General features: G+C 45.4%; 1 protein-coding gene across 1 annotated transcript in view; it reads right to left on the bottom strand.

Annotated features, from left to right (window-relative positions):
• LOC310786439 (3',5'-cyclic-AMP phosphodiesterase 4C-like) overlaps positions 1-16,508 on the bottom strand; it is a gene marked incomplete at both ends in the record, with an annotated part of 119,340 nt that extends 102,832 nt beyond the window's left edge. Inside the window, one exon of the mRNA XM_083647644.1 lies at positions 16,303-16,508. Within this exon, the coding sequence (XP_083503770.1) occupies positions 16,303-16,508 (206 nt within the window). The remainder of the gene's footprint in view (positions 1-16,302) is intronic.
• Between the last annotated feature and the right edge of the window lie 2,583 nt (positions 16,509-19,091).

Here is a 19,091-nt window from a genome sequence, read left to right as displayed (position 1 = left end):
CATTGCTCACCCAAAAGATGGGTGTGCCTCTGTTACCCCCAGGCCAGTTCGATGACAAAGACCTCTTTAGACGTCAGTGGCGACAAGTCCAGAGTCTAGCGAACACGTTCTGGGAACGCTGGAAACGGGAATATATCAGCGATCTGCAAGGACGTCGCAAATGGAGAAGCGAAAGGCCGAACCTGCAGGAAGGAGATGTTGTCCTACTGCGAGACAACCAGGCCAAGAGGAACTGCTGGCCTGTTGGGCTGGTTACGGACACTTTCCCTAGTGATGATGGCAAAGTGAGAAAGATTGAAGTAAGGATCATCAGGGATGGTACGGCAAGGCTGTTCCTTCGACCTGTTTCAGAGGTCGTCCTTCTTCTATCCAAGGACACATAAGTAACTGAGTAACTATGCCACAGCACACATTCTCTTTCATATAGTTTTTGGGTTCTTGTGATAGTTTGACATCTTACAGATGCCAGGCGGGGAGTGTTCTGCTCCTCCTAAATGTCGCTTATAGACTTAGATACACAACATTATTTCTCTTTCAGTAAATGTAGTTTAGCGCCACCTGGTGGCTGTGTTTATGTTAAGCTCAGGCTCTCAATAAAGTTTGTAAGTTTGAATCGGCCATTTTGTCAGACACCTCATGGCAAGAAGCATCTCCCATTCCTCTTCCATCTGCTTGTTTGTTCTTCAAGAAGCATAATCTGTAAGTTTATTTCATTATAATGTCAACATGCCTGTTAACATGTCAGATTGTAAGAGTGATTACTGTAAGCTGTTAATTTGATGTTAGATGCTTGTCATGTCAACTTGTCAGTGTTAATGATAATTACTTTGTGGTATGTAGAGTAGACCTACAGTAAATCTATTTGCATATACTTGAGTTGTTTTGCTAGCTTTCATATTACATGTTAGCTTTGTCATGCTTACTACAGTTGCTATTTTCTTTGTATGGAAATATTATATTATTATATGGGACTTAATATGTCTCTCTTTGTATTGTTTTACAGTTTTACCCCGCTTCCATTAAAACGCCTAAAGCCAGCTCCTGTCTTGGGTCCTTTATGGGAGAGTGTTTAGCTCGCTGCATAACTATGTACGCAAACGCATAGTGAGGGCAGAAGACTGTCTTTTTCTCTTTGTGATTTGTGAGTTAATAAAAAAGACGCACGCTAATGTGCGTTGATACGAGCGACATGGAGACAGAGAGCCGACAGTGTGCGCGTCAGCTCGTGTGTCTTGTTTGCACGTCACCGCTACATTAGGCAGCTTTCACTAACCGCCCGGGTTCGTTGTTCTTTTAGTGAAAGTGACGCTGGTGGTTAGATAACGCTGGCTTTTCAAAGCACTTGCCAACCTGGATGGGGGGGAACCCTTTAGGCCATTATCCCTGCAAAACAGATGGGCTCTCCATAGCAACCAGTGTCATCTGTCACGGCCCGTGGCACCCTGCCAGGGGGGAGAGAGCTCTCCAGGCGGGGTGTCACGGCCCGTGGCACCCCGCCAGGGGGGAGAGCGCTCTCCAGGCGGCCGCTCGTGTTTCAAGTTGACCAGTCGTGCAGATCGCAGCTTTTCTTCCCACTAGCACAATCGACGACCCCAGAGTGCAGCCTCTTGAGATGTACAATGATATAGTGTGTGTGTGTGTGTGTGTGTGTGTGTGTGTGTGTGTGTGTGTGTGTGTGTGTGTGTGTGTGTGTGTGTGTGTGTGCGTGCGCGCGTGCGTGCGGTTGGATAGAGACCAGCTTGTAGGTCTTGCCGGCGGAGGCATAAAAAATAGATGTCAGTGTGCAGAATTTACTGAGTTTGAGTCTGATGAAAAGTTTTGATTCGTGGACTAAAGATTACCTGCAGCTCAAATGCAGTTTGGACTATACTCTCTCATTGCAACCTCTGCGATTTGGAAATTGCAGACGTTCATATTGCAATTTACACCCCCCCCCCTGGCTCTAAGAGAGAATCAATACGTGTCCATCGACACTCGACAGTGCTGCTTGGTGTTAAAGTGTCCTTCACCACCCAGCTGTGATTCAGCCTGGAGAGAGTGGATCATCTGAACGACTGAAACGTGACATATCAACGCTGTGGGCAAACTACCAGCAGCAGCAATGAGAAACCTAAAGCCTCAAAAACATTTTCATGGAAGCAGAAAAATTCAGCAAAGACACAAACAGTATATTTAAGCAATAGGTCACGACAGGCCGTATATGCTCATTATACCACACCTAAGGGTCTGCTGGGGGCGGGTTGTTATGGTTGGTTACTTCCTAGCGCTACAGAGTTGACATGTTGCTACGCTAAATAAATAGATTTGATCATACTATAGTTCACAGTTTGTCTCACGTTGCTTCTTTTTTAATGTAACGGCAGTTAGCTAGCTATAACTTTGGCTAATGTTTGTGCTAACGCTAGTTAACGCTAATGTTTCAATTTCGGTAGGCAGCTAGCGAAAGTTGTTAGCTAGCAAACGGCTAACTAGCTGTCATAAACTGATGACGTCACTAGCAGGAGACGACAGTGAGTGAACACTACCGCAAGGCACTCTGGGTATTGTGGTGCGGTCCCGTTTGCGAGGCTAGGAGGCTAGCTAGCTACCATTTGTTTTCTCAGTTTTCAGTTTTCTCATAACTGTGGTATATTAGTGTGGTATACGCTAAATATACCACAGCTGTGAGCCAATCAGATTGCTTGATTTGAGAGAGCCGTTTTATAATTGAGCCGCTCCAAAATCATCTGAACCGCATGATTCAGACATTAAAATGTAAAGCCTTATCCAAAAACCAATATTGTCCTGTTATGTTGGTAATGATGAAGACCATGAAAGCTGCATGTTGGCAACCGATCGCTCCTTAAACACCTCATCTCATCTTCTTAATTTCTCCTCATCTGATCTGCACATCTTAGTTTTTCCTAGAGCCTGTCAAAACACTGACTGATGACTCATCTCCTCATTCATCTCCTCGTTTCATCCACTTAACATTTTCAATGTTCATGAAGCGAGTCCAAACACTGGAGCCCGTGGCGTGGCATGTTCTGCATGGCTGCTTGTGAGGTGGGAACGAGGTGATTCATGACATGACATTCACCTTCTGGGCCGCAGCAGAGGGGGTGCCATGCCCTGCTCACTCACATGCATGCCCATGAATAGCTGTCCTTGACCTGAAATATATATGTCAAATGTATTTTTGCATGAAATTACACATTTCAAAATACATTTGGCATGAACCGTGAAACCGTATAGCCTATTTTTCTAAATTCTGTACAGCATGAAATTTCATCTTAACAATGCTGTAGAAAAGTAAAGATTTGCCTATACAGTACTTGTTAAACAATCATTAAGTTTGTGTTATTTTGTCCTGTTTCTCTCCCACATGTTCCTGTTAAAACTCCTCATGTTCAGGCACGGACTGCATAATCGGGCACGTCGGGCAAATGCCCGGTGGCCTGGCCTGGCCTGGCCTGCAAAAAAAAAAAAAAAAATGTTGTTGCCCGCAGTCAGGCCACTCACTGAACAGCAGGCCAGGCGCCACCTACTGGTTTACTAGTGGTTTTATTACTTTATTAGTTAGTCTGAAGTAATAATTACACTTCAGGGTTAAAGTGGGTGCATCTCATTGTAAAATTGGACTCGGCCCAAATTGGGCTTCAAACGGCCAAAAATCGGGCTTCAAACGGCCCAAATCGGGCTTCAAATGGCCCAAATCTGGCTTCAAACGACCCAAATTGGGCTTCAAACGGCCCAAATTGGGCTCAAACAGCCCAAATTGGGCTTCAAACGGCCCAAATCGGGCTTCAGGCTTCAAACGGCCCAAATCTGGCTTCAAACGACCCAAATCTGGCTTCAAACGGCCCAAATCTGGCTTCAAACGACCCAAATTGGGCTCAAACGGCCCAAATTGGGCTTCAAACGGCCCAAATCTGGCTTCAAACGACCCAAATTGGGCTTCAAACGGCCCAAATTTTTTGCCGGCGACCGGCCTGCTTGGTATCTAAAGCCCGGCCTGAATTATGAGCCCAGTCTGCCCCTGCTCATGTTGCTCCGCTTCGCACAGCCCAGGCGACGGTTCTGTTCACCATTATTAGCTTCCCAAAGACTTCTATTCAGGAGTTTCATGGTGAGACAGTGGGTGCTTCCATGACACCCTCCCTCCCTGCTTCCATGACACCCTCCCTCCCTGCTTCCATGACACCCTCCCTCCCTGCTTCCATGACACCCTCCCTCCCTGCTTCCATGACACCCTCCCTCCCTGCTTCCACGACACCCTCCCTCCCTGCTTCCACGACACCCTCCCTCCCTGCTTCCACGACACCCTCCCTCCCTGCTTCCACGACACCCTCCCTCCCTGCTTCCACGACACCCTCCCTCCCTGCTTCCACGACACCCTCCCTCCCTGCTTCCACGACACCCTCCCTCCCTGCTTCCATGACACCCTCCCTCCCTGCTTCCATGACACCCTCCCTCCCTGTTTCCATGACACCCTCCCTCCCTGTTTCCAGCTGCCGGTTGCCTGTTTCCGCCCAGGACCGTTCATAGCAAAAGAGACTGTCCCAAAAGTTCCGAACTCTGGAAATGTTTGGGATCAGTGAGCTAAAGCTAACACTAGCTCACTGATGACTATGATTCTATGCTGGTGCTGAACGCACAGCTCACACAGCGCTTCAGAATAGAAATCCCTCTGCAAAATAACACAATCTGTGAGAGAGGAGTGAGCACACACTACTATGCCAAGTTCTGAGAGACAGTTAAGTTTATATTTTACTTGTTTCTTAACACGCAAAATATTGTATGCTATGCACTCCTCTCTAGTATTCAGTATTCAGTTTCCCCCCCAGTATTTTCCTCTAATAAGCCTCTGAAGCAGCAGATCATCAAGAGACAAAATTCTAAGCGTCTACTCTGTGCCTCTCTCTCTCTCTCTCTCTCTCTCTCTCTCAGCAAACAGACACATACACACTTAGAGATACACACATACACACTAGGGCTGTCAATCTCCCTCTATAATCAAATTCGAATTTCAGTGCTTTATACATTTTAATATTCGAATTATATTCGAATATTTTAATTAATTTTTAATTGAATTAAAAAAAAAAAAAAAAAAAAAAAATTTGGTCTGAGTGAATTGTTGTCTTCTCTTATGTTATGTTCTGATTCTAAATATAGCTGAATCTTTGGGTTTGACCAAGTAAAACTTTTTCTAAGCATTTTACCAAATGTAGATGGAAAAGTGAATGGTGGATGAATATTCAAAATAATATTAGGCTTATCACAAATAGTCCAGCAATGATGTTTATTTAAGAAAACATGTTCCTTACATACAGAAAATAGGTCAGATAACCAGAGCTTAGTTAATATTCATCAGTGATGTATTGGTGCTGTCTGAAATACTAAAATAAAATAATTGATAATAAAAAAAGACACAGCCTTTGTTTGAGTTTTGGCAAAGTAAACTTTGCCAAAACAACAATGAGCCATGAACAAAAAAAAATCAGTCACGTATTGCACTTAAGAGCTACAGGTTTACATTCAGTATAGCAGCTTCAACAGTCAACTTCAGTTAACACTCTTTTCTTCAAGTATGTTGTCAGAACTTGTCACTGTTCTAGTGTTCTAAAAAAAAATAAAAAAAAATAAAAAAAATAAAAAAAATAAAAAAATAAAATATTTGTTTTAAAAAAATAATAATAATCGAATTTCGTTCATAATTATTAAATTCGAATAATATTCGAATATCAAAATTCGTTTCAACAGCCCTAATACACACACATATATACACATACACACTCAGATATCTTGCGTGTGTGAAAGGAAATTATAGCCACTAATATTCTGGAGGCAGACATATGAGGAGTCGTGTCTGTAGATGATGGAGGAAGAGAAAAACACATATTCGACCGATATGGTTTTTTGAAGGCCAATGCTGATATTGATATTTTTGATAATCTGAGGGAGACACACTGATAAAGAGACAGACAGACAGACAGAGAGACAGAGACAGACAGACAGACAGACAGACTGAGAGACAGACTGATGCCTCTCTCTTTGTCCGCATCAGTATTCATACTTATTTTTTCAGACATGCCACAAATTGACAGTAATGTATAATGTTTCCCTCCTATTTCCTGTCATTATTTCTCTCTCTCTCTCTCTCTCTCTCTCTCTCTCTCTCTCTCTCTCTCTCTCTCTCTCTCTCTCTCTCTCTCTCTCTCTCTCTCTCTCTCTCTCTCTCTCTCTCTCTCTCTCTCTCTCTCTCTCTCTCTCTCTCTCTCTCTCTCTCTGAAACAGACTCCCTTCAATCCCTCAAGGAAAATTCCACTCTTGATGTGTTCGCAGCATCTTGTAGAGCAGATGGGAGATAAACAGGCTGACAGAGACGCTGCGGGCGGCACGGGGCGACGAGGAACGACCAGCCCCAAGCCTCTGAATATAACACAGCACCACCCACAGGAGGGAGGTGTCACTCCTCTGTCAGCATCTCTCACTCCTCCTCTATCACTTCTCCCTGTGCACAGAGACAAAGTGCCAAAAAACGGCAGTTGCTCAAATGGCCACTTGAGGCTGGCTGCAAAAGCGAGTAAAACCCCCTAGACCCCCATGTTAAAATGCTCAACTTTACAGCAGAAATTACATTTACAAAAAAAAAAAAACGGTTTTGGTCTCTCGCTAATTTCACTATTTCTACAGTCTATGGCTGCAAAGAGAAGTCCAATTGTGTATAAATGAATGGAAAAATGATCCGACTTCTCACTTGATTCATGACCTCAGTAAACACTTTCCTAATGAGTTGATGATCTCAATCGCTAGTTTCAAGTCTTCTTCAACACAGCGTGATGTTTATTTTGTAAATCATGGACCCATTTAGAGTCAAATAGAATAAATAAAAACAGGCTATGTTCTGGGGCATGATTGACAGGTCGCCTGTCCAGTGAGCATGCAGCTTGCCGATCATGGACCAATAGCAGGCGGCGCTGCGGCTCTTGGTGATGGTCAAGATGCCAAACCCGAGCTTTCAAAATGGGAGTCCACAAACCAATAGAGACACTGCAGAGCGCGTCATCCTTCAGAAACCACGCCCAAAACGGGGGAAAACAGGAACCCCCCCTCCAATCCTGGTGTTCTCCTATGTCACGTGCATGGTTGCATGTTGCACCAAAAGATCGTATATACGGAAGATGAACACTCCAACTTACTTCCTTGACAGCTTAGATCCACATTTTTCTTCTCGCCAATTCTCAATGGCTTCCTTGTTTTGCTCAGGAGTACAAAAAAACTTTAACTGGCGATTTTTTTACATTTGTTGTGTGCGCAGCCCACCACCCAACAGCTTTTAGCTATGTTTACTTCAAGGAAAATGACGCTGGTCTATGGGAGTGAACGGAGTGATTTCCCCCGTGATGGGCGTGACCTATTTCATGCAGTGACTTTATGGGTGATGTCACGGTGGCTACATCCTTATTTGTATACAGTCTATACAGCATGTGATTTAGTCCTTATTTGTATACAGTCTATACAGCATGTGATTTAGTCCTTATTTGTATACAGTCTATACAGCATGTGATTTAGTCCTTATTTGTATACAGTCTATACAGCATGTGATTTAGTCCTTATTTGTATACAGTCTATACAGCATGTGATTTGGTCCTTATTTGTATACAGTCTATTATACAGCATGTGATTTAGTCCTTATTTGTATACAGTCTATACAGCATGTGATTTAGTCCTTATTTGTATACAGTCTATACAGCATGTGATTCAGTCCTTATTTTTATACAGTCTATATACAGCATGTGATTTAGTCCTTATTTGTATACAGTCTATACAGCATGTGATTTAGTCCTTATTTTTATACAGTCTATACAGCATGTGATTTAGTCCTTATTTTTTATACAGTCTACACAGCATGTGATTTTTGTTTGTTTTTTGTTTTCCTGTGTCTGAGCTTGTTGGTCTTGTTTGTTTATTGTTCTGCAAAAATCTGAAAATAAAATATTGAAAAAAATAATAATAATTACGTTTGCTTTGCTACATATTCATATGAAGTCACATGCATTTCTTACCAATCTGGTGAACTTAAAACACAGAGAGTTCATTGACTGTGGCTGTCGTTTGATTATAATCACCTGTCAATTTCCTACCAAGACGACTGTGTGATGATGTAACAGAACACGGTACAGACGGCTCTGTGATGATGTAACAGAACACGGTACAGACGACTGTGTGATGATGTAACAGAACACGGTACAGACGGCTGTGTGATGTTGTAACAGAACACAGTACAGACGACTGTGTGATGATGTAACAGAACACGGTACAGACGACTGTGTGATGATGTAACAGAACACAGTACAGACGACTGTGTGATGATGTAACAGAACACGATGCAGACGACTGTGTGATGATGTAACAGAACACGATGCAGACGACTGTGTGATGATGTAACAGAACACAGTACAGACGACTGTGTGATGATGTAACAGAACACGGTACAGACGACTGTGTGATGATGTAACAGAACACGGTACAGACGGCTGTGTGATGATGTAACAGAACACGGTACAGACGACTGTGTGATGATGTAACAGAACACAGTACAGACGGCTGTGTGATGATGTAACAGAACACGGTACAGACGACTGTGTGATGATGTAACAGAACACGGTACAGACGACTGTGTGATGATGTAACAGAACACGGTACAGACGATTGTGTGATGATGTAACAGAACACGGTACAGACGGCTGTGTGATGATGTAACAGAACACGGTACAGACGACTGTGTGATGATGTAACAGAACACGGTACAGACGGCTGTGTGATGATGTAACAGAACACGGTACAGACGACTGTGTGATGATGTAACAGAACACAGTACAGACGGCTGTGTGATGATGTAACAGAACACAGTACAGACGACTGTGTGATGATGTAACAGAACACAGTACAGACGACTGTGTGATGATGTAACAGAACACGGTACAGACGACTGTGTGATGATGTAACAGAACACGGTACAGACGACTGTGTGATGATGTACTGTAACAGAACACAGTACAGACGACTGTGTGATGATGTAACAGAACACGGTACAGACGACTGTGTGATGATGTAACAGAACACGGTACAGACGGCTGTGTGATGATGTAACAGAACACGGTACAGACGACTGTGTGATGATGTAACAGAACACAGTACAGACGACTGTGTGATGATGTAACAGAACACGGTACAGACGACTGTGTGATGATGTAACAGAACACGGTACAGACGGCTGTGTGATGATGTAACAGAACACGGTACAGACGACTGTGTGATGATGTAACAGAACACGGTGCAGACGGCTGTGTGATGATGTAACAGAACACAGTACAGACGGCTGTGTGATGATGTAACAGAACACAGTACAGACGGCTGTGTGATGATGTAACAGAACACGGTACAGACGGCTGTGTGATGATGTAACAGAACACGGTACAGACGACTGTGTGATGATGTAACAGAACACAGTACAGACGGCTGTGTGATGATGTAACAGAACACGGTACAGACGGCTGTGTGATGATGTAACAGAACACGGTACAGACGACTGTGTGATGATGTAACAGAACACAGTACAGACGGCTGTGTGATGATGTAACAGAACACAGTACAGACGACTGTGTGATGATGTAACAGAACACGGTACAGACGGCTGTGTGATGATGTAACAGAACACAGTACAGACGGCTGTGTGATGATGTAACAGAACACGGTACAGACGGCTGTGTGATGATGTAACAGAACACGGTACAGACGGCTGTGTGATGATGTAACAGAACACGGTACAGACGGCTGTGTGATGATGTAACAGAACACGGTACAGACGACTGTGTGATGATGTAACAGAACACGGTACAGACGGCTGTGTGATGATGTAACAGAACACGGTACAGACGACTGTGTGATGATGTAACAGAACACAGTACAGACGGCTGTGTGATGATGTAACAGAACACAGTACAGACGGCTGTGTGATGATGTAACAGAACACAGTACAGACGGCTGTGTGATGATGTAACAGAACACGGTACAGACGACTGTGTGATGATGTAACAGAACACGGTACAGACGACTGTGTGATGATGTACTGTAACAGAACACAGTACAGACGACTGTGTGATGATGTAACAGAACACGGTACAGACGACTGTGTGATGATGTAACAGAACACGGTACAGACGGCTGTGTGATGATGTAACAGAACACGGTACAGACGACTGTGTGATGATGTAACAGAACACAGTACAGACGACTGTGTGATGATGTAACAGAACACGGTACAGACGACTGTGTGATGATGTAACAGAACACGGTACAGACGGCTGTGTGATGATGTAACAGAACACGGTACAGACGACTGTGTGATGATGTAACAGAACACGGTGCAGACGGCTGTGTGATGATGTAACAGAACACAGTACAGACGGCTGTGTGATGATGTAACAGAACACAGTACAGACGGCTGTGTGATGATGTAACAGAACACGGTACAGACGGCTGTGTGATGATGTAACAGAACACGGTACAGACGACTGTGTGATGATGTAACAGAACACAGTACAGACGGCTGTGTGATGATGTAACAGAACACGGTACAGACGGCTGTGTGATGATGTAACAGAACACGGTACAGACGACTGTGTGATGATGTAACAGAACACAGTACAGACGGCTGTGTGATGATGTAACAGAACACAGTACAGACGACTGTGTGATGATGTAACAGAACACGGTACAGACGGCTGTGTGATGATGTAACAGAACACAGTACAGACGGCTGTGTGATGATGTAACAGAACACGGTACAGACGGCTGTGTGATGATGTAACAGAACACGGTACAGACGGCTGTGTGATGATGTAACAGAACACGGTACAGACGGCTGTGTGATGATGTAACAGAACACGGTACAGACGACTGTGTGATGATGTAACAGAACACGGTACAGACGGCTGTGTGATGATGTAACAGAACACGGTACAGACGACTGTGTGATGATGTAACAGAACACAGTACAGACGGCTGTGTGATGATGTAACAGAACACAGTACAGACGGCTGTGTGATGATGTAACAGAACACAGTACAGACGGCTGTGTGATGATGTAACAGAACACGGTACAGACGACTGTGTGATGATGTAACAGAACACGGTACAGACGACTGTGTGATGATGTAACAGAACACGGTGCAGACGACTGTGTGATGATGTAACAGAACACGGTGCAGACGGCTGTGTGATGATGTAACAGAACACGATGCAGACGACTGTGTGATGATGTAACAGAACACAGTACAGACGGCTGTGTGATGATGTAACAGAACACGATGCAGACGACTGTGTGATGATGTAACAGAACACAGTACAGACGGCTGTGTGATGATGTAACAGAACACGGTACAGACGACTGTGTGATGATGTAACAGAACACGGTACAGACGGCTGTGTGATGATGTAACAGAACACGGTACAGACGGCTGTGTGATGATGTAACAGAACACGGTACTACATGGTCAGAGGTCAATCTCAAGGATTTAGGGAAGGAAATTAGGCTGTTATTGCATTTTTGCACAAAATAAAAGGAACTAAATGTCTCAAACCTGCAATATGAACTGTGCAGCTCTGTCATTAGTGCATAAATGTAAAGTAAGCAAGGAAACAAACAAACTTCAAACTCAATGTTAGGTCCCACCTCCACCCTCCCCATCCAATGACACGGGGAAGTGAACCGCTAACCCAGGCGGTGTGAGTGCCTTGCTGTACACACATTGAGCTCCACAAAACACCCGATAACAAGACGGCAGCAGGCAGAAAATCAAAAGTCCTCGTACGTGTGTTGAGAGCAGGCTCTGAGGCTTGGAGGATGCTTGTGGGGATGAACGGTCCCCCGGGCGACAGGAGGAACTTTAATGTATGCGCTGGTCTTCGGCGGTTCGATAGCTCTCCCGCCCGCTGAGGGCTAACTGGACCGACGCTAACCTGACGGCCTGACAGGCTGAAGAGACGTGGGGAAGGTATCGATCACGCCAAGATACCGCAGGTTCAGAGGTCAGCTGCTCTCAAATGTTTCCGGACCCCCAAGTACGTCCAAAGTATGCACATGACATGTGCACCTATGTGCAGTGAATATGCCACTATCTCTGACTTGTCTTATCACTCTACTGCCTTATTGCTGGTTGTGTCTCTTGTTGTTTTTGCACTCATATGCCCTGTTATATTTGTACTATGTTGTAAACGGAGTTCACAGCACAAGAATTTCACACGTGATACTTGTACTACGGAGTGACAATAAAAATCTTGAAATCTTGAATCTTGAGGTTCATTACTGTTACAACACTGTGGATTTTTATAATGAGGACTAGCAGGCTTTACAGAAGCTCACAGCCCACAATTAAAAAGAGAGGGGCTTGAATGTGTGAACAATTCTCAACCGTGCTGTGTTACATGTCAAGTAATAATAATAATAATAATAATAATAATAATAATAACGATAATGACAATGATAATAATAATAATAATAACAATAACAACTTCAATTTCTATTCTATTCTTACACTCTAAACGACCAAAGTCTATTTTATGTCTATTTTCAAAAACTTCCAACCAAGGCCTTCAAGGCCTTCAAGGACTTTCAAGGACCAGCGGAGACCCTGAATTAACAACCCTATAACCCTATAACCCTATAACCCTATAACCCTATAACCCTAACCCTAACCCTGAATTAACAACCCGGTAGGATTGAAAAGCAGCAGGGGTGACGGTGGAATCACTGCATGAGACCACAGGCCGATAAGATTCTGACATAACATTTCTTTCTTTCTTTCTTTGCTGTGTTCCATTCACAGTATAAAGTAGGAGATTCACAGTTTTATGTCGTAATATAACAACCTTGGTGCATTCCAGTGGTCCAGCTTGGGAAAAACCAGAGGAGAAACATGAACGCCTGCAAGAATTTCTTTGTGCAAAGCGAAATATGCATATCCTCAGTCATGCAACAGGTACCGGCGGTAACCATGAGCTTGGAAATATCAATGTCTATCTGAGTGGAGATATGGAGCATGAAGGATTTGACATACAGACACTACCAGGTGACAGTGGAGATATGGAGCATGAAGGATTTGACATACAGACACTACCAGGTGACAGTGGAGACAGACACTACCAGGTGACAGTGGAGACATACAAACACTACCAGGTGACAGTGGAGACATACAGACACTACCAGGTGACAGTGGAGACATACAGACACTACCAGGTGACAGTGGAGACATACAGACACTACCAGGTGACAGTGGAGACAGACACTACCAGGTGACAGTGGAGACAGACACTACCAGGTGACAGTGGAGACAGGATTTGACATACAGACACTACCAGGTCATACAGACACTACCAGGTGACAGTGGAGACAGGATTTGACATACAGACACTACCAGGTGACAGTGGAGACAGACACTACCAGGTGACAGTGGAGACATACAGACACTACCAGGTGACAGTGGAGACATGGTGTCATACAGACACTACCAGGTGACAGTGGAGACATGGTGTCATACAGACACTACCAGGTGACAGTGGAGACATGGTGTCATACAGACACTACCAGGTGACAGTGGAGACATGGTGTCATACAGACACTACCAGGTGACAGTGGAGACATGGTGTCATACAGACACTACCAGGTGACAGTGGAGACATGGTGTCATACAGACACTACCAGGTGACAGTGGAGACATGGTGTCATACAGACACTACCAGGTGACAGTGGAGACATGGTGTCATACAGACACTACCAGGTGACAGTGGAGACATGGTGTCATACAGACACTACCAGGTGACAGTGGAGACATGGTGTCATACAGACACTACCAGGTGACAGTGGAGACATGGTGTCATACAGACACTACCAGGTGACAGTGGAGACATGGTGACATACAGACACTACCAGGTGACAGTGGAGACATGGTGACATACAGACACTACCAGGTGACAGTGGAGACATGGTGACATACAGACACTACCAGGTGACAGTGGAGACATGGTGACATACAGACACTACCAGGTGACAGTGGAGACATGGTGACATACAGACACTACCAGGTGACAGTGGAGACATGGTGACATACAGACACTACCAGGTGACAGTGGAGACATGGTGACATACAGACACTACCAGGTGACAGTGGAGACAGGGACATACAAACACTACCAGGTGACAGTGGAGACATACAGACACTACCAGATGACAGTGGAGACATGGTGACATACAGACACTACCAGGTGACAGTGGAGACAGGGACATACAAACACTACCAGGTGACAGTGGAGACATGGTGTCATACAGACACTACCAGATGACAGTGGAGACAGGGAGCATATTTTGCAACCAGTCATCCTTATACAATCTGTCATTACGTCAATTTTAGTGCAGAGAAATTTAATTAGTCGTCATTTTTGCTGTGGATCACTGAAGCACCAGAAATATACTCTAGGCTTATTTGGAAGCCCTATCTAAAAAATAAAATAAAAAAACATCAGGGAGTTTTCAGGACCTGATAGTTTGATGAGCGAGGTCATATTTTGTCTGTCCTCATCAGTCTGAGTAGGTTTGAAAGTCATATCTGAAAACAATCACATCGGGGGAAGCAGGCAGGACCAACACTCCCTCTGAGCTGATGGTTTGATGATCTAGATCTAAACCCCTTAAAGGTGATTTGTGTGTGTGTGCAAAACATGTGCGCACAAGATGTATATCTGTGGGAACAAGTCATTTATCTTGCGCACACAAGATAACTAAAGTTATGTATCATGCCTTATGCAGATATTATATTGTTCCCACAAGACAAATAACTTGATAAAATAATATCACACGCACAAAAATATCACCTTTAGAGGCTCTGTATAAATATAGCCTAAATGAGTCTCATAGTTTTTGTCTTTATAATGGAAAGCAAAGATCAAGCAAAAATCACTCATATATATTTGGAAGCCATATCTGAAAATGTTATTCCAATCTGATAGTTTGGAGACCTAGTCTACCCAATGCAATTTAGTTTTGGACTTTTTGCCATAGTCGACCGTAACATTTATGGAACCAAGTGTACAAGGAAGCCGATGTCCCCTCGGTGCACTGTGCAGTGAGTATACTGTCTGGATGAAAAGCCTCAGTGCAGTGTGCAGTGAGTATACTGTCTGGATGAAAAGCCTCGGTGCAGTGTGCAGTGAGTATACTGTCTGGATGAAAAGCCTCGGTGCAGTGTGCAGTGAGTATACTGTCTGGATGAAAAGCCTCAGTGCAGTGTGCAGTGAGTATACTGTCTGGATGAAAAGCCTCGGTGCAGTGTGCAGTGAGTATACTGTCTGGATGAAAAGCCTTGGTGCAGTGTGCAGTGAGTATACTGTCTGGATGAAAAGCCTCGGTGCAGTGTGCAGTGAGTATACTGTCTGGATGAAAAGCCTCGGTGCAGTGTGCAGTGAGTATACTGTCTGGATGAAAAGCCTCGGTGCAGTGTGCAGTGAGTATACTGTCTGGATGAAAAGCCTCGGTGCAGTGTGCAGTGAGTATACTGTCTGGATGAAAAGCCTCGGTGCAGTGTGCAGTGAGTATACTGTCTGGATGAAAAGCCTCGGTGCAGTGTGCAGTGAGTATACTGTCTGGATGAAAAGCCTCGGTGCAGTGTGCAGTGAGTATACTGTCTGGATGAAAAGCCTCGGTGCAGTGTGCAGTGAGTATACTGTCTGGATGAACAGCCTCGGTGCAGTGTGCAGTGAGTATACTGTCTGGATGAAAAGCCTCGGTGCAGTGTGCAGTGAGTATACTGTCTGGATGAAAAGCCTCGGTGCAGTGTGCAGTGAGTATACTGTCTGGATGAAAAGATGTCCCCTCGGTGCAGTGTGCAGTGAGTATACTGTCTGGATGAAAAGCCTCGGTGCAGTGTGCAGTGAGTATACTGTCTGGATGAAAAGCCTTGGTGCAGTGTGCAGTGAGTATACTGTCTGGATGAAAAGCCTCGGTGCAGTGTGCAGTGAGTATACTGTCTGGATGAAAAGCCTCGGTGCAGTGTGCAGTGAGTATACTGTCTGGATGAAAAGCCTCGGTGCAGTGTGCAGTGAGTATACTGTCTGGATGAAAAGCCTCGGTGCAGTGTGCAGTGAGTATACTGTCTGGATGAAAAGATGTCCCCTCGGTGCAGTGTGCAGTGAGTATACTGTCTGGATGAAAAGCCTCGGTGCAGTGTGCAGTGAGTATACTGTCTGGATGAAAAGGGGTGTTACCGTTTGAGAGAGGAGGGCCAGGACATGCGGGGCTTCTTCAGGCCGGGTCGCAGCTTGTCCAGGGTGCGGTTGCGGTACAGGTAGCGCTCGCTGTCTGAGTGGAAGCGCTGCTTGATGCGGATGTGAGTCCTGGGCTGCCGCCACAGATGTTTGGGTGGCTTGGCGAGCCCGGCTCCCTCCCGGCTCAGCGTGCTGCTGCACTCCATGTCTTCACTCAACGGTGTGGACAGAGAGAAGTGACGCCCGAGTCAAACGGTGTGGACAGAGAGAAGTGACGGCCGAGTCAAACGGTGTGGACAGAGAGAAGTGACGCCCGAGTCAAACGGTGTAGACAGAGAGGAGTGACGCCCGAGTCAAACGGTGTGGACAGAGAGAAGTGACGGCCGAGTCAAACGGTGTGGACAGAGAGAAGTGACGGCCGAGTCAAACGGTGTGGACAGAGAGAAGTGACGCCTGAGTCAAACGGTGTGGACAGAGAGAAGTGACGCCCAAGTCAAACGGTGTGGACAGAGAGAAGTGACGCCCAAGTCAAACGGTGTGGACAGAGAGAAGTGACTCCCGAGTCAAACGGTGTGGACAGAGAGAAGTGAAGCCCGAGTCAAACGGTGTGGACAGAGAGAAGTGACGGCCGAGTCAAACGGTGTGGACAGAGAGAAGTGAAGCCCGAGTCAAACGGTGTGGACAGAGAAAGTGGCGCGCGGGGAGGAGGTGGGCGTGTGTGAGAGGAAGATCCGCGCTTGAAGTTGTTTTAAATGAAGTGGGAGCGGTGCTGCGAGGCTGTCCATGAGCTGGAGTGCTGAAATCTCTCTCTACCTCTCTACTGCTCTCTCTCTCTCTGTATACTGCTCTCCCTGTTCCACGCGCTCTCTCTCCTTGTCTCTATCCTCTCTCTCACTCGTTTCACTGTGTGCATGCGCGCTCTCTCTCTCTTTCACTATCTATGTTTCTCAATGCCGCTTTCTCAATTTCTCTTCCTCTGTTACTCAATCTCGATCTCTCCGCCCCCCCCCTCTCTGTCTTTCTCAATCTCTCCATTCAATGCAATTGAAGGTGTTTTACTTGCATGGCTAAAAAGAGGGGGGGGGGGGGGGAACATAACTAGAAATATCCGGTAACCAACCGCCAACGAGTCAAGTTGCTGTTGTCTACATCCATGTCTGTCCAGACTCATACAAGCACAATAGCGCAGTGTTGTGACCATTCAGTCTTTATGGCACTTTAGCCAATGTGTGGGGGTACCATCCTCAACAACACCTTGTTTTCAACATGGAAAATGGTCCAACCACAACACCACCCACATCCCCCCAAGCCACTCCCCCTAGTATGCACCCCTAAAATTGAGACTCTCTACGACCTTCCTATCCCTAGATACGGCCCCTTTCCCCTAGTAGTAGGGATGCAGCGGTATACCGTTTGAAGGTAGACCGCGGTTTGAAAACGTCACGGTATCAAAACCACAAAAATTTGCCATCATCCACGGTATCAGCTGTTTCCCCAAAACAAAGTGCACAGGTCGCTTGCAGAGTGCAGCTTACGCGGCCCCTCCCCCTGGCTGCATGCCTACCTAGACTAGAGCACAGCAGAGAGGAGCTGGCCCCTCCCCCTGGCTGCATGCCTACCTAGACTAGAGCACAGTAGAGAGGAGCCGCAAGGACCCCCCTGAACTTTCCCCCATCTAAAAAGACGACGTCGGCTGTATGGGAATATTTCGGCTATTGTAAAAACACAAATGGTCCGCAATACCGCGATACCGTGAAACCGTGGTATTTTTGTCCATGGTTATCATACCGTCAAAAACTCATATCGTTGCATCCCAACCTAGTAGCCCCACCCCCTTCCCTTACCACTCCCCTCCCACCACCCACATCCCCATAGCCACTCCCCCTACCCACCCCTCAAATCCTATCCATATATCTAGGGCCCCTTTTCACCAGCCCCCTTCCTTGACAAGGATGTTTTCGGACACCCCGAAAACATAATGCCTCTGGCCACGGAGGCATAGGCCACGGAGGCTCAACCTATAGAAGGCAATCGACATTATATTCATCAGAATAAAGTTAGGCTACTTGGTGATGATGCTGTGTGTGTGTGTGTGTGTGTGTGTGTGTGTGTGTGTGTGTGTGTGTGTGTGTGTGTGTGTGTGTGTGTGTGTGTGTGTGTGTGTGTGTGTGTGTGTGTGACATTTGCGCATAAACAAGGAACAGAGACAACATGTCTCGGTCTTCTGAGTCTGAAGCTGAACGCCTTTTCAGAAGCTTCACCACTCCGTCAACAATACAATTCTCATGTGAAACACTGTGTTATTTTTCAGCATGAAAATGGTCAAATTTAAAGGTATTGTTTTCAGCGATGGTTATCAGCCTTCAAAAAGTCAAATTGGTTGAAGGTTTATTTGGACGGGACAGTGCAAAATTAATGAACACAGAAAGCACAGGAACAGATAGTAAAACCTGGAACATAGTAAAAGTGTAAAGGTCAGGGACACAGAGAGAGAAAGAAAAAAGATAGACAGAGAGAGAGAGGTAAAAGGATAAAAGGAGACAGCAAAGAGATCAGTAGAGAAACAGTGTACAAATAGACTGAGGGACTGAGCGCACACACACACACACACACACACACACACACACACACACACACACACACACACACACACCTGTGACCTTTCTGCTAGACAGCACTCCTGCTGCTGTAATTGCCAGTCATTTGAAAGGGAAGGTGCCGTCATTAGCACCAAACAAACCTCTCACCTTTACAGCTTCTAACACCTCTTTGGTGTTCGGTTTGTGTGT

Source organism: Poromitra crassiceps, assembly GCF_964638095.1.
Source record: "Poromitra crassiceps genome assembly, chromosome: 12".
Lineage (NCBI taxonomy): Eukaryota > Metazoa > Chordata > Actinopteri > Beryciformes > Melamphaidae > Poromitra > Poromitra crassiceps.
The sequence above is the reverse complement of the archived record's forward strand: the minus strand, read 5'-3'. Positions and strand labels throughout refer to the sequence as shown.